Source organism: Eptesicus fuscus, chromosome 13 (genome assembly GCF_027574615.1).
Source record: "Eptesicus fuscus isolate TK198812 chromosome 13, DD_ASM_mEF_20220401, whole genome shotgun sequence".
NCBI lineage: Eukaryota > Metazoa > Chordata > Mammalia > Chiroptera > Vespertilionidae > Eptesicus > Eptesicus fuscus.
In genome coordinates, this window is record NC_072485.1 from 78,990,010 (window position 1) to 79,004,055 (window position 14,046).

Consider the following 14,046-nt stretch of genomic DNA (forward strand, 5'->3'; position numbering starts at 1 on the left):
GAAATGGAGAAAAAATAAGAAATGGAAGGCAATGTCTGCGTATGGTGGTGTGGGAGAGAAAACACACTCAGAATGAAAGCGAGCAACAGGGCTGCAAAGAGAAAGCAAGTCTGGATATAACAAGTGCTAAGAGGTTGGTGCTGGCTGTAGGTGCCCTACATGGTCAGGATGGAGGGAGCTCAGCCTGGCGGGGGGCGATCTCACCTCTGCCCAAGGCCAGCTCTCCCACATGCCAAGGAAGCCCAGCTCTCCATCCAGCCCAGATCACTCCCCTGAGCTCCATCCAGACCCATATATTCAACTCCAGTTGGATGCCCACCTACAAATAGCACCTCACCTCACCCCACACCTCTCACCTCCCAGGATGTCCCACCATCTGCCCATTTGCCCATGGCAGATGGTCAGTCCCCCATCCTTGACTCTTTCTCCTTTGACTCTATTTCTTAACCAGCCTGCTGATTCCACCTCTTCAATAAGGCTCAAGTCTCCATTTTCCCACCTCTTCTACCCTGCCTTAGCCTATGTCTTGGCCACATCTTTTCTGAATTGCTGTAACTCCCTTCCAACTCTTCTGGTCTCCAGTCTCATTTCCTCCCACTGTTGTAGCAGGTGATCTTTCTCAAGTCCATCGCCTTACCTTTCTGCCTAAAGCCCTTTCTTGGCCCCACCCTGGTCGCAGGATAAAGCGCAGTCTATGCTGTGCACAGAGCAGTAATGATCACAGCTACAGGCTCCTCAGTGCCCTGGCTGCTTCCTGGCCCTCTGCCCTCTCCTCTCCCCATTGCTTTTCAGCCACACTAACCACCGTGGGTCTCACAATGGGCCGGACTCTCTTATCTCTGGTTGTTGCTATTTTTGTACCCAGAACACCCATCGTGTTGGGCATCTTTTGCTCAGGTGTCATTTCCCTTGAGACATCTTCTCGGACACCCCTCCCCAAGCTGCATTAGACGCCCCCCTCCGCCCCCGGGGGCTGCCGTGCAACCTGCTGTGCTGTGTGGCAACTGTCTGTTTGTCTGACTCCCCTGCTAGCCTCAGAGCTCTCATAAAGGTAAGGACCCAACCCTGTGTGCATCCTGGTACCATCACACCCAGGACAGGAGCTGGCCCACAGTAGGACTTCATACACATACGACACAGGGATGGGTGGGAAGTTGGGGTCTGAGTCAAGTCTTGAGAGGTGGTCTGGGATCTGATGAGCCGGGTTAGAAACCTGGCTCCCTCTCCACCAGTCTGTGTGCCTAGGACAAGTGACAGAACGCCGACTCACTCCCTTAGCCAGCTGAGTGTTTGCCAGGTCCAGAGTGATGGGTGCCCAGTCCCTCCCCGCCTGGAGCCCTCATTCTAAGGTGCTACAAAGACTTATGGCAGGTGACAGCGTTGGGCTGGGTGGTCGGGAAAGCCTTTCTGAGGAGGTGATGAGTAGGCAAAGGGGGTGGGGGGCAGTGAGAGCATGTAAAGGCCCGTGTGCAGGGGAGAGGGATCCGATTACTGAAATGTCAGCATTGGCAGAAGGATGAAACGTGCAACCCAGGGATGTGCCCCTGGCCAGGAACTGAACCCGTGCGCGTTGCTGACACTCTACCACCGAGCCATACCACTGAGCCATACCAGCCAGGGCTGATGAACATTTTAAAAGGCTCTTGTGTGTAGAACAGACTACTGGAAGAGCAGCTAGAAGCCAAGATAATGCGGAGCCTTTGCAGTTTCCAGACAAGAGGAAATAGCCGCAGTGAAAGCAGTGAGGCCCTGCTGGATTCTGGATCTGCCTTGAAGGGAAAGCCTATAGGATTGCTTGTGCACTGGATGTTGGGTATGAGAAAAAGAGGAGTCAAGGATGATTTCAAAGTTTCTGGCTTCGGCAACTGAAGAATGGAGGGAGAAGTCTGTGCACAGGGAGCATTTCACACCGCAGGGCTGGGAGAGGCCAGAGGCGAGAGCCCCGAGCTGTCCAGTGTTTCGAGGCCACTGGACAGAGCACCCTGCTAAGGGAGGCCAAGAGAGAGCAGCTGGTCAGGTGGGAGGGGAGCAGTGCTGGCCGTGGGCCAAGGAGAGAGTGATTCTAGCAGGTAGTGTGCACATGGAATGCCACTGATGGGCCGCACAAGAAAACAGACCCTTAGATTTGGCAGCCCAGGCCATCAGTGACCTTGGTAAGGGGACTTTTAGAAAACAGCCTGAAGGAGTGTGTGTGAGTGTGGAGAAAGGGAGGGCGAAACACTCTAAGGGGAGCAGACATGGTGTGACAAGCTGAAGGCTATCAAGAATCAGGGATGTAGCCCTGGCTAGTGTGGCTCAGTTGGAGCGTACACCAAGAAGGTTTTGAGTTTGGTTCCCAGTCCGGGTACATACCCAGATTGTGGGTTCGATCCCCAGTCGGGGTGCATACGGGAGGCAACTGATCAATGTTTCTCTCTCACATCGATGTTTCTCTCTCTTCCTCTCCCTTCCTCTCTCTCTAAAATCAATGAAAACAAGCCCTAGCCAGGTAGCTCAGTTGGTTAGAACATCGTCTCAATGCGCCGAGGGTGTGGGTTTAATCCCTGATCAGGGCACATACTAGAAGCAACCTAATGGATGCATAAATAAGTGGAACAACAAACCCATGTTTCTCTCCAGGCTGAGTTTCCTAGAATCAATAAATAAAAAATAAAATAACATCAATAAAAACATATCCTCAGGTAAAGACTAAAAAAAAAAAAGAAGAATCAGGGAAGTGGTTGCTGCCGTGTAAGGACACAGAAAACAGTCTTCTGTGACCGGAGAGAGCTGTCACCAGAACCCAGCCTGCTGGCATCCTGATCTCAGACTTCCAGCCTTCAGAACTGTAAGAAATAAATACTTGTTTTTATAAGAAAAAAGAAAAAAAAAATCATGTGTTCGTGAAAGAGCCACAGAGAATGGGAAGGGCTGGCACGAGTGAACCCTGGAGGTGGGAGGGACCGTGGGTGGGAGCAGGAGAGGTTGATGGTCACAGGCGGAGGCGGAGGCCCTGGAGTAGATGCAGGTGGGCTGCAGAAGTTCATGCCTCCTCCTTCCTCTCATCTCCCCATCACCCTCTTCTCAGTTCTGCCCTGGAACCTGAGAGGGTGAGGAGCTGGGACCCCAGTCCGCCTGCCCCACACCCCTCCAGCTTGGGACTCCCACAGGGCTCCCAGGTCCCCACCGCCTCTGCCCTGCCCATGCCCTCCGCTGCCTGCTCCCAGGAAGGCCTCCGGTGGGCCCGTTCACGCTGCCCGAGGAACACTCATGTTCTCTCGTCATCTCAGACACATCTGAGGTGTCCCTCTCACCGACCAGGGTGTACACCTTGTTTGGCAACTAATGTGCAGGTTGCATTCTGGGACACTTTCGTAGATCTCACTTGATTGTCCCCCCGGGGAGGCAGGACTAGTTGCATTTTCTAGGCTGAGTTTGCACAGGGCCAAACCCGTTAGGTCATCCGGCCACAGGAGCTTGGGGAGCCAGTGACCACCTGCCCCACTTGGCCGTCCACCCCTCTGTGGTTGTCCTGCAGGGTGTGGATGCCAAGCCCCCCTTCTGGACACTTGTTCACAAGAGGAGGCTTGGCGTGCAGGCCTGTCCTGGGAGCAGGGGCTGGGGCTGTTTGCCATGGCTAAGGTTAAGGGCGGCAGGAAGGCCTCAGTGATGAGACCCCAGCCCCACCCCTCCACCTGCAGAGGCAGAGCCCTTTGACCTCAGACTTCACCAACTTCCAGAAACTAGGAGTCAGCCTAGTAGGGGAAGAAGCCAAGTTCTAATCTTCAATCAGAAGAGAACCCGCAACATGTCACTGTCTTGCGAGGTGGGTTTGGGGATGCTGAATCCCAGGGAAAAAGCGGACTTCGGTGGGAATGGCGTTATTTGTTTCTGACCTCTGCTCGCCCCCTACTGGCAAGACACCTTCCTGCCTGTTTTACAATGAAGAACATGGGATTTGCTTCTTTCCCAAGCCAGTTCCTGGTTGATTTTGAGCAAAGTTGGCTGCACTGTGCAGAGGGGTGGGGTTGGACAGACTCTATGTCACAGCGAGAGGCAAAGAAGCCCAAGGCTTGCTAGTTGATAAGAAATCAATTTATTGAATGAAAAAGCCAGCATCCACTCAGTCCCTCCCACTACACCCTCTTGGGGCAGGACAGTGGCACAGCCCAGGAGATGCTCTGGATAGCGGGGCTGAGCCGTGGGTAAGGGCTGGAGGAGTCTGTGGGAGGTATGGAGAATGAGAAAGACAGTTTTCAAAATGAAGTTATGTGCAAACTTCTGGAAGGGGTGAGGACAAAAGTAAAGTTCTGGAGGTGCTGGTGGGGGACGGAGGGACTCAGTGTGCCTCAGCCTCTTTGAAGAGGGCTGATGGTCGAGGCTGAGGGGCTCAATCCCTGAGTCCCCGGGTGAGGGAAGGAATGGAGCCTGCTGAAGGGACCCCGGGCTGGGAGGCACAGGAGTGAGGCAGGGAAGTACAGACCAGGGAAAGGGAGACAAATGGACATGGGTGGGAACAGGGGGGTGAAGGGGCTGGGGGCCACAGACAGTACATTGTGGGGGTCTGTCTCCCAGCTCTGCAGAGTCCAGCGTTTCAGGAAGAGGCAGAGCTGTGCTGGGTGAAGGGGTGGGAGGCAGAGGGAGAGTCATCAACAAGGGGAGCCACGGGGCAGGGACCAGTGCCCAGGTGCATCACATGCACTACCGAGACTGGCCGTGCAGAGAACCAAAGAAATGCTCAGGACACAGGCCACATCTGCAGGGGACTTGGGGGTGGTGAGGCAATGTGTGTGGGGAGACCAGGAAGGCCTCTCCGTCGTAGAAATACACAGCATCGCCACAGAAATGCTGTCCTGGGGGCGAGGGAGCGGTGGGAGCTGCCCATGACTGGAGGGGAGGGATCCCGGCGGCTCAGGCTGAGCAGCAACTGAGAGCTGGGCTGTAGGAAACAGCAGGGCTGGACTCCCTGCTCAGGATTCCAGGTAGCCTATTTCCAGGAAGGGGACCAGTGCCACTGGGGAAAAGAGGTTGGAAGTCAGGCGAAGGCAGGCCAGGAGGACTCAATTCCAGGGACTGGCACCAGAAAGCAAAATCAACATGCCTCGGACCAGCGGGAGGGAGGGAGGGGTGGAAAAGGAGGGAGGGCTCTGCCCAGGAGGAGCCTGAGCCGTGGGATGGGGCAGCATCTCCAGTGGTAGTGTCCTTCAGGACTAGGCAAGGGAGATGCAGGCCCCCGGGCCAGGAGGGGGTGCTGGACCTGGGCCTGCTGGCCCCCCTGCCCGCAGGCAGTGAGGTGGGTGGCAGTGCCAGGAGGGAGTGGCCAGGAAACAGTGCCCTCAGGTGGTCTTGCTGCCACTGAACAGTCCCACTGGAAAGTGCTTGACATGAGTGGGCCACTGGGCCGCCAGTTGGAAGAACTTGATGTCGCTCCACTCGACTCCGTCAATGGACACTGGGGGTGACAGAGGAAGGGAGGTGTGACCAGGACCGCTAAGGCCATCTTCCCAGGGTCCCTGGAGGGGGCAGCACCTCCCGGCCCCACAGTCCCTTGTCCCCCTGTCCCGGCTGCACCCACCTCTCAGCATGGTCTGCTGCTGCTTGGCAGAGCAAATGAGGCGGCTGATGCCTTCGATGACCTGGCTCTTAGAGTCTACCTCCTTTTCTCGAGGTTTCTTGCTCAGGAAGATGGTGGGAACTGGAAGGCAAGCAGGAACCCATCTGTCACAGCCCCTGGTAAAGCAGCCAATCCTCTCCTCCCCCACTACTTCCCCTTCTCCTGTGGCAAGGGGAAGTGGTGTGCAGAAAGCCAATCCTTCGTCCCAGGTTCCCAGGATCTTGGAGTTCCTGCCCTATCCCAGCACGGGCCTCTCCCACACCCCAGGCCTTAACATCTTCCTGTGTAAGAGGAACTGGGCCCAGATGGCCTCTGAAGTCCCTTCCAGCTCCAAGGCCTAGGCAGCCTGGGGGGAGCTTACAGGCTGTGCAGGGCTGGGCTTTGTACCAGCTCTGCCTGGGATGCGGGCCTTGTTCCACTCTTGTTTGGGGAGAGGCAAGAACCGGAGGGCACTGCTGGGCCGACAGCCCCCCGCCAGGCCAGTCTTGGGGGTGCAGATGCAGGTTTTGGCACAGCCCCCACCACCCCCTCAGGGATCTCTGCGGAACAGAGGTCTGAACAGGCCCAGCTGCTTTGGGTGCTGGAGGGAGGGTCCAGCAGATGAAGGAAGCCTCCGTCCTGACAGCTGGGGAGGTGGGGTGCTAGGAGGGCCCTAGAGTCACCTGGGCACACAGTCACCTGGGCACACAGCGCAGGTACACAGCCAGATCTGCGGGTTGACAACCAAAACTGACAGCAGTAAGTGCAGGCCTGGTTGTGTGGATTCCTGCCTCAGTCTCCCAGAGCGCAGGACCCAGGGCCACTCCAACTCTTCTGGTGCCTTAAGCCACCCCTCTTATCTGGAATGGGCTGTATCTCCTTAAGTCCCCCCCGCCCGGACATGTTTTTATTGATTTTAGAGAGATGGGGGTGGGGAGGAAGAGAGAGAGAGAGAGGAAGAAACATCAATGTGAGAGAGAACCCAGGGATCGAACCCGCAATCCTTTGGTATATGGGATGACGTTCCAACCAACTGGGCCACTTGGCCAGGGCTTGAGTGGCCTCCAGGGTGGGGTGAATGCGCTGCTCCAAGGGGCCATGTGATCTGGGGCTGTGGCATGGAGGTGTCCTCCTCTGTCACCCAGTCTATCCCTGAGGGCAGAGGCCGAAAGGCTCCCTTCCTTAAGGCAGCACTAACTGCCTTGGTCCCGGAGGTGTGGATGCTCAGTAGACAGGGACCAGTGACTCACTGGGGACCATTCCTTTGTTAGAGAGGAATGGTCTTGTCCCACAAGGTGAGGCAGGACCCCTGGGGACCACATGATACTTGCACAGCTTCACCTTCATCCAAGGTCTCTCAGAAGCAGATTCTGGCCCAGACTCTGAGAGAGGAGACGGGTCTGGTGGCCCTGATCGTCCCTGGCCTCAGATGTCACTTGCCTTTCTTGTTCTTCTCTTTGGTGACCACGGTCATTGCCATGGTGCCGGAGAGCTGGGCCTCCCCACCATGGGGCAGGCGGGAAACCTGCACTGAGCGGAAGACACTCTTGAGGGTGTTCTTGGAGCTGGCATCTCTCTTGTCACCTTCCCTCCTCCGCTCCCCAGGGTGGCCGAGCCAGTAGTCCACCTGGAGGCCAATCACGTCCCCATATGGACTGCTGGGGCTCCTGAAGAAGGGAACAATAATGGAGAGTAGGTTCTGCCCTCAATTCCCAGCTACATGGCCAGGGTGGGGGGGTGGGCGGGGGGCTGAGTAGGGACTGCCAGGCTGTGGGAGGGGTGAGAGGTGGCTGACCAAGTGGCTCCAGGGTCTCTCTAGTCTCACAGAAGTGGCTCATGAGGGAGTGAGGGGCTGATCGGAGGAAAAAGCCAGGACAGGGCGAAGACTGGGATCACTGGGAGGGAAGCAATGAGGGATGAGGGAAACAGAAGATGCTTTATGAGGGAAAAAGGTGTGTGCATACACACGTGTGCACAGGCACCCACACACCTGCACATGCACACACACCAAGCAAAACCGGCCAGAGGTCGGAGGTCAGGTGGGGCAGAGGCGGCAGCACGGCTGTAGAGCCCCGGGCAGCGGATGGGGCTGACCTGCAGCTCTCTTGCTCCCGGCACTTCTGGCACAGGGATAATTTTAGCTCCAAGGAGAAAAAGAGCTGATGTTTTCTTGAAAGGAGGCGTCAGACACAATAGGAACATAGGCTACAAAGTCATCTGACATTTCTTTCTGCCTGGTTTCAGCGTGCTCGGAAGTATAAGCTTAAACTGGCAGGGAAAGGATGTCGGGGGTGGGGTGGGGGGCTAATCCCAGCCCCCCAAGGAAGCCTGGAACCCGGGCCACTGGGACCACATGTGGGATCTTTTCCTTTGCCTGCTCTGGCCCTTCATGAAGGGAAAGGAAAAGGGGGAGAGGGTGGGAGAACAGTGCTAGGCAGGTTTCTCGCCGTCTAAGAGCACTTCGGACTCCTCAGGAGCCCACTGTCACTGGTGGTTTGGGAAAAGCCACTGGCCAGGCCTCCCCTCCCTGTGGCTACAAGGACCATCGTCAGAGGGAAGAGAAAGAGGCAGAGGCTGAAGGAAGGGAAACGAGGGAGGAGCAGCCGGAGCACCTACTGTTCCTGACCCAGGCCAGCTCCTCCCACCTCAGAGCCTGTCCCCTTGCTCCCCTTAACAGAGCGCCTGCTCCTCTGCCCCGAGGCTCAGTGGGACAGCTGCCTACAGAGGCCTCCCTGACCATGGGCTCTAAACTTTGGATCCTAAAGAAATTCCTTCTCCTTTCTACCCCGCCCCCCCCCCCCCCATTCCCACAGCACCCCCTGCAATCTATGCAGTTTGAATTTCTGTGTTGCTTCGACCTTGCTGGGGCCCAGGAGCCTGAGCTCCAGGACAGGGGACCTCCTGTCTCAGTCACGGCCATGGCGACAGCTCCATTGCGCTGACGGACAGACTGTAAACATGAAAGGAAGCAGCACCTCCCCTGTGCCAGGCACACACGCCTCACACACTGTGACCTGATTACTTCACTGCTCTCACAGGTCGGAAATGAAGCTTCGCAACTTGTCCAAGGCACAAAGATTCTTTGCTTGACCCAACTTCAGTCAGGCTCCCGAATCTTCTCTGGATACACCTGTGCACTTCCTTATAAAACCCAGTTTTGGCAAAAACCTTTGCTAAGTCACCTAGCAAGAACCTCCACCATCCTCTCTGATCAGGTTCCGCCCCCCCGCCCCAGGAGACGTCCGATGCCTTGACCTGTCTTCATCACGAGTCCTATGAGGTCAGTTTAGCCCGAATCTCCCACCCGATGCTTCCTCTCAGTAATTTTCCGCCCACAGACCCCACACCGCTCCTTGGCTACAAATCCTCACTTGTTTATGCTGTATTTGAGATGAGCCCCATCTCTCTCCCCATCATAGTGATTCCTATACCTATCAAGACAGTCCCACTTTGAATAAAGTCTCCCTTACTGTGCTGTAAGTGTCACTGACTATAACACAGAACCGCAGCTCAAACCCAGGTGGTCCGACCTTCATGCTCAGTCCTCCTACCATGTTGGGCAGAATCAAGACAAGACGTGCGCTCAGCGCTTTACAGGCTACAAAGGGCCCCTCAGTCAACCCTGCAACTTCGAGACAGACAGAGCTGTGTGATGAGTTGCCCAGCCAGTGACCTAAGTCTCTGAATTCTAATTAGTGTGCTCACTACCATACTACCCTCTACACTCAGTGTGCTGCCACTGTGCCATGATGCCGCAGGAGTAGGGAAGCCGTGGACCCTGAGGGAGGGACACGGCAGGAAAGACAGGTACAGGTGAGAGCCTTACCCCACAACGGCGAGGGCACTGCTCATGGACGGGGAGGAAGGAGGGGTGGCCGTGGCATCTCGACTCAGGCCTGAGCTGGAGGGCGGGGATGTGGAGGGCACAGTAAGGCTGACCACAGGTGCGTCGTCCCCATCGCCTGTCAGGTGACACACACAGTTGGCCAGTTAGTGGCAGTTGTCGAGGTAGCCCTCTGTCTCAGTGGCAGCCTGCTCTCCTTTGGGCCTTAGGTACCTGCCCTCCATCCCCTGCCACCGCTTTACTGGGGAGTGCGGGTACCAGCGCTCCTGCTCAAACTCTGACACCCAAAGTCTTCACCTCTGGCCTGCTGGCCTCACTCCATAGAAGCAAAGGGGTCCCAGCTCACCTGTAGCAGGAGAGTCTTCCACCAGCCCCACCTTCACCACCTGGGAGAAAAGGAAACACCGAAGCTGCACCCAACTGGAAGCAGATGGTTGGGAACAACAGACATTACTATACATTATTTGATTGTGGGCTTTTAAAATCTTTGCAAATCCAGAGCTTTAAGAGACGTGAAAATACCAGTTGCAAAAAACGAACTGGGGCCCCAGGAGACCTCACGGCTCTTCACTAGGGATAAGGGCCAGCAGGAACCATGTCCATGCCCTGATCTCCTTTCGTCTAAGAAAGATCACAAGAGTAGGAGGCCATCTTCTCAAATCAGAGAGAGACATGAAGAGCCACCCTGAGAAAGCGGGGAGACAGTGTGGCAGGGGAGGAGTTCTCTGCGCTGCCTGTTGCAGCAAGCCAAGGAAGACACAGTCATGCTGACACCTGCTTCCTCCTTTCCAGACTTCCTGGAATCTGGAGGAATACTAGTGAGGAGGGGTCCCAGCTTCAACCCCCTGGAGGCAGTGGGGTCCACTCCAGCTTCCCAAATAATTTTAGATGGCGCATAGTGAATTCTGGGAAGGTTAGAGGGCGCCCTCTAGTGGCCAGAAAAGGGCACAGCTAGAGACAGACCATTTGTCACAGCTGTGAAATCCAGGGACACTGTCCTGTGTACTGGCAGGTAGGGGGCCTAGCACCTGGCAGAGGCTCAGCAGAGCTGGGAGGCCACAGAAGGTGGACCCTGAGGACTGGCGTGAAGTGGAGATCATGCCCAGATGGTCCCCTTGAGGCTGGCTGCTTAGAACACAATGGCTGCTATTCTTAGAATTGCCTATGCATTTAGACACCAGTAAGTAACACATCGATACTCAGAGCTTCCTGGATATGACTCCTTTTGCTTCCCTGGCATTGAAAGATGCTGTCACCTCCTTTGTTTGTTTGAATTTTAGATTTTTTTTCTCTCTCTCTCTTGGCTGTGAGGCCAGAGTGGGCAGCGACCCACAGCTCCATGATGATGTGAGTCAGACCGCCACCCAGGCTACAGGCCACGGTCTGGGGCCTCCGACACAACTATTGGAGCAGCTCCAGTGGCAAATGGGGACTGACTGGACGAGCCAGGCGGGAGGCTGTGCAAGGTGAGAAAGGGCCAGTGAATATGCCCAGGCTCAGGCATCTCCCAAGACCACACAAGACACTGAGAATGTGGGCCGAGCAGAAAAGAGGGACAGTGGGAGCTGGCCCTCACCTGCCCCTTGGCCCAGAAGCTAGGAGAGTCCACAGGGAGACTATGCAAAAAGACCCAAGCTGACCCGGAAGGGGAACGTGAACATCCCGTACATGGAAACCTGAGTTTCAGCCATGCTTCTGTGGTACGGCCTGGCCCCGCAGGTCAGCTCTGTCCCCTCAGGGCTCCCTCTCTTGGTAAGTCTCTGTCTTGTGGCCCAGCCACACCAAATGAACCAAAGATCAGTACCACTGACACCAAAGAAGTTCATGAGGTGTTCCGTGTGTTTTCAAAACCCACTAGTATAGAGATTCTCCCTTGACTACACAGGAGGGGACAGAAGAAACCCTTATTCTCAGAGGTCTATCTGACCCGAAAGATGGAAACAACCTATTTCTCAGACTGCTCTTCAGAATATCATCTCTCATTCCTTGCTATGGGGCTGTCCTGTGCACTGTGGGATGTCAACAGCATCCTGGTCTCTACCCAAAATGTCTGTGAGAACCCAAAATGTCTCAGACATTGCCAGATGTCTGGGGGAGAATCGCCCCCGAATGAGAACCACTGTCTAGATGAGTCTTCTGTGTGTGTGTGTGCGTGCGCATGCGTGCATGTGGGGAGGACAGGCAGGCGGGGGGAATGGGTGGGGCAGAGAGGAGAGACAGTCAGTACTCACGCCAATGAAGGGGATAAACTTCTGATACGAGTCTTCATCAGGGCTGTTGGGAGAGACAAGAGAGCTCCACAGTTAGTGGGTGAGACTGCGTGGAGAGCTTTTCCTGTTTTATGGCAGCTTTCAGGGATCCAGACACGACTACATGACATCTTCCCATCAGGTTCCAGGAGGCACAAGGAGCCACAAAATGGAGGCAAAAGGCCCGATTCTGCACACTAGAGCCCCTGCTCCCACTTCCGAGTGTCAGTCCCTGGGATGGGCTTCTCTGTACTGAGGACGCCCAGATGGGTGCGGAGGCCAGGGCAAGGGAGGACGGGCCTGAATGGGAGGCAGCAAAAACACTGTCTCTCTCTATCTCTCACATTTTCTTGGGTTTCTACACCGGGAAATGGTAGGAAGAAAAATGTGAAAAAGCAAGGAAGATTCAAGATTGACCTAACCTATCCCACCTATAAGAAATGCCCCAAAGTGAAACTTACAACTTATGCCTGCAGGTCAACATGGCTTCAGCCACAGGAAGCTGGTGTGTCACACCCGCGCCGTTGATGTACTGCATCACCCGCCCCACTACGTCCAGTTGCTCTGCAGAAAAGTCAGGAGATAACACAGACGGACTTTAGCAGGCAGACCCGACAACCTGCTTAGAGAGCCCCCTTTCTGAGACCCATGGGAAGACCTGGGAGTAGAGGTAGAAAAAGGGTTCCAAAAACCTGATGTGTTTTTTTTTTTTAACCTGATGGTTTTTTAAAAATTATTATTTATATATATAAAAGGCTAATATGCAAAGTGTCCCCTTGGGAGTTTGACCGGGAGATAGTGAGTTCAACTGCTCGCTATGACATGTGCTGACCACCAGGGGGCAGTGCGGAATGAAGGAAGGCCCCGATCAGCTCTGATTGCTGGCCAGGCCTAGGGACCCTACCCGTGCACCAGGCCTCTAGTTAGATAACTAGAGGCCTGATGCACGTAGATTCATGCAAGAATGGGCCTGCCTTCAGGTCTGCTGGCACTGCCTTCCGGCCACTCTGCGCCTGTGTATGTATGCAAATTAACCCACCACCTTTGTTGGGTTAATTTGCATACTCACTCCTGATTGGCTGGTGGTCATCATGAAGGTATGGTCAATTTGCATCTTTCTCTTTTATTAGTGTAGATTGATTTCAGAGAGGGAGAGAGAGGTAGAAACATCAATGATGAGAGAATCATTGATTGGCTGCCTCCTGCATGTCCCCTACTGAGGATTGAGCCTGCAACCCAGACATGTGCCCTTGACCAGAATCAAACCCAGGACGCTTCAGTCCGCAGGCTGACACTCTATCTGCTGAGCCAAACTGGCCAGGGCTAATGGTTCTGACTCTAACGCACAATAGACCAAAGCACTGTCCTCTCTCTTCCAACCTGTCTTGCTCTTTCCCAGGTTAACCATGCTCCAGCCTCCATCTTTGCTCAGACCAACCTCATAACCCAAAGGATCCCCTCTTCTCTACTAATCTGTGCCCATCACTTCCTTCAAGGTCTGAGGAAGTATTTGCCACCTCAGCCTCCAAGAGCTCCAGCTTGCTCCAATCCCTGCCACCTTACTCTGTGTTTCAGGATGACATGTCTGGTGTGTTATTCATGTATCAACAGACAGCTCAGGAGCTATTTTCTGCTTATATCTCATCTGTACAACTAGCATGCTCCCCCCGTCCCCTGGCACCCCCATGGCCCTCCTTATTTTTAGATGTACAGGAGCAGAACAAATGGCAGAGACTAAAATCATCCAGGGTGGAAGGGCTGCACTTAACGGGCCTCCTCTTAATGTAATGGAAAAGACAAACCTGAAGCGAGTGGGAGAGTTAGAGCCATGCTCTCCGGCCTCCGTCAGCCAAGACCGGCCCTCTCTGAACCAGGCGGCATTCCATCTCAATTCCTTACAGCGGGTCGTTACCTGACACTGGGGGCTCCGAGCGACTGAACAGGTCTCTCCAGCCAGAATCAAGGAAGGTGCTGCTATATCTACTGTCGACTGAGCCCAAGTATTTGGCCACAGGGTGAGAACCTGGTAGGTGGAGAGAAGGTGAGCTGGTTAGGGGACAGGATGTTGGCATGGCCTTTGGTCCCTCCTGATTGCCCCTCCCTCGACTTAACCCACCACCCTGCTTCATGAGTGGGATCTGCCCTCTTTACCAAGGGGAATGATGAGAAAGCGCATGTAGCCAAGCCAATCGGAGGTCTTGTTGGCCAGTGACTTGACGAAGAACCGGAGGATGGAGCTCAGGTAGGTCTGGCTGCCCAGTGCTGCCACCTTCACCGGCCGCGGCATGGAGGAGTTGCAGTTGCAGCTGGGGAGCAAGGGGACAGTCACCACCACTTTCTGGAGGTTCACAGCAGCCTACTCAGAGGAAGGCTCTAAGCTC

At 55.1% G+C, this 14,046-nt stretch overlaps 1 protein-coding gene across 2 annotated transcripts in view; it reads right to left on the reverse strand.

Annotated features, from left to right (window-relative positions):
• Positions 1–4,056: 4,056 nt before the first annotated feature.
• The window catches only part of PACS1 (phosphofurin acidic cluster sorting protein 1), a 99,341-nt gene continuing 89,351 nt past the window's right edge, over positions 4,057–14,046 (reverse strand). Inside the window, exons 16-24 of one of the 2 annotated variants that reach the window (XM_008146928.3) lie at positions 13,817–13,971; positions 13,578–13,688; positions 12,127–12,229; positions 11,648–11,690; positions 9,763–9,802; positions 9,399–9,534; positions 7,013–7,239; positions 5,555–5,674; positions 4,057–5,431 (exon numbers count right to left, since the gene is read on the reverse strand). In XM_008146928.3, coding sequence (XP_008145150.1) covers positions 5,316–5,431; positions 5,555–5,674; positions 7,013–7,239; positions 9,399–9,534; positions 9,763–9,802; positions 11,648–11,690; positions 12,127–12,229; positions 13,578–13,688; positions 13,817–13,971 — 1,051 coding nt within the window. In that variant the 3' untranslated portion in view covers positions 4,057–5,315. Of the gene's footprint in view, positions 5,432–5,554; positions 5,675–7,012; positions 7,240–9,398; positions 9,535–9,762; positions 9,803–11,647; positions 11,691–12,126; positions 12,230–13,577; positions 13,689–13,816; positions 13,972–14,046 lie in introns of those variants that run through there. The other variant, XM_054724653.1, reaches the window with a different exon arrangement.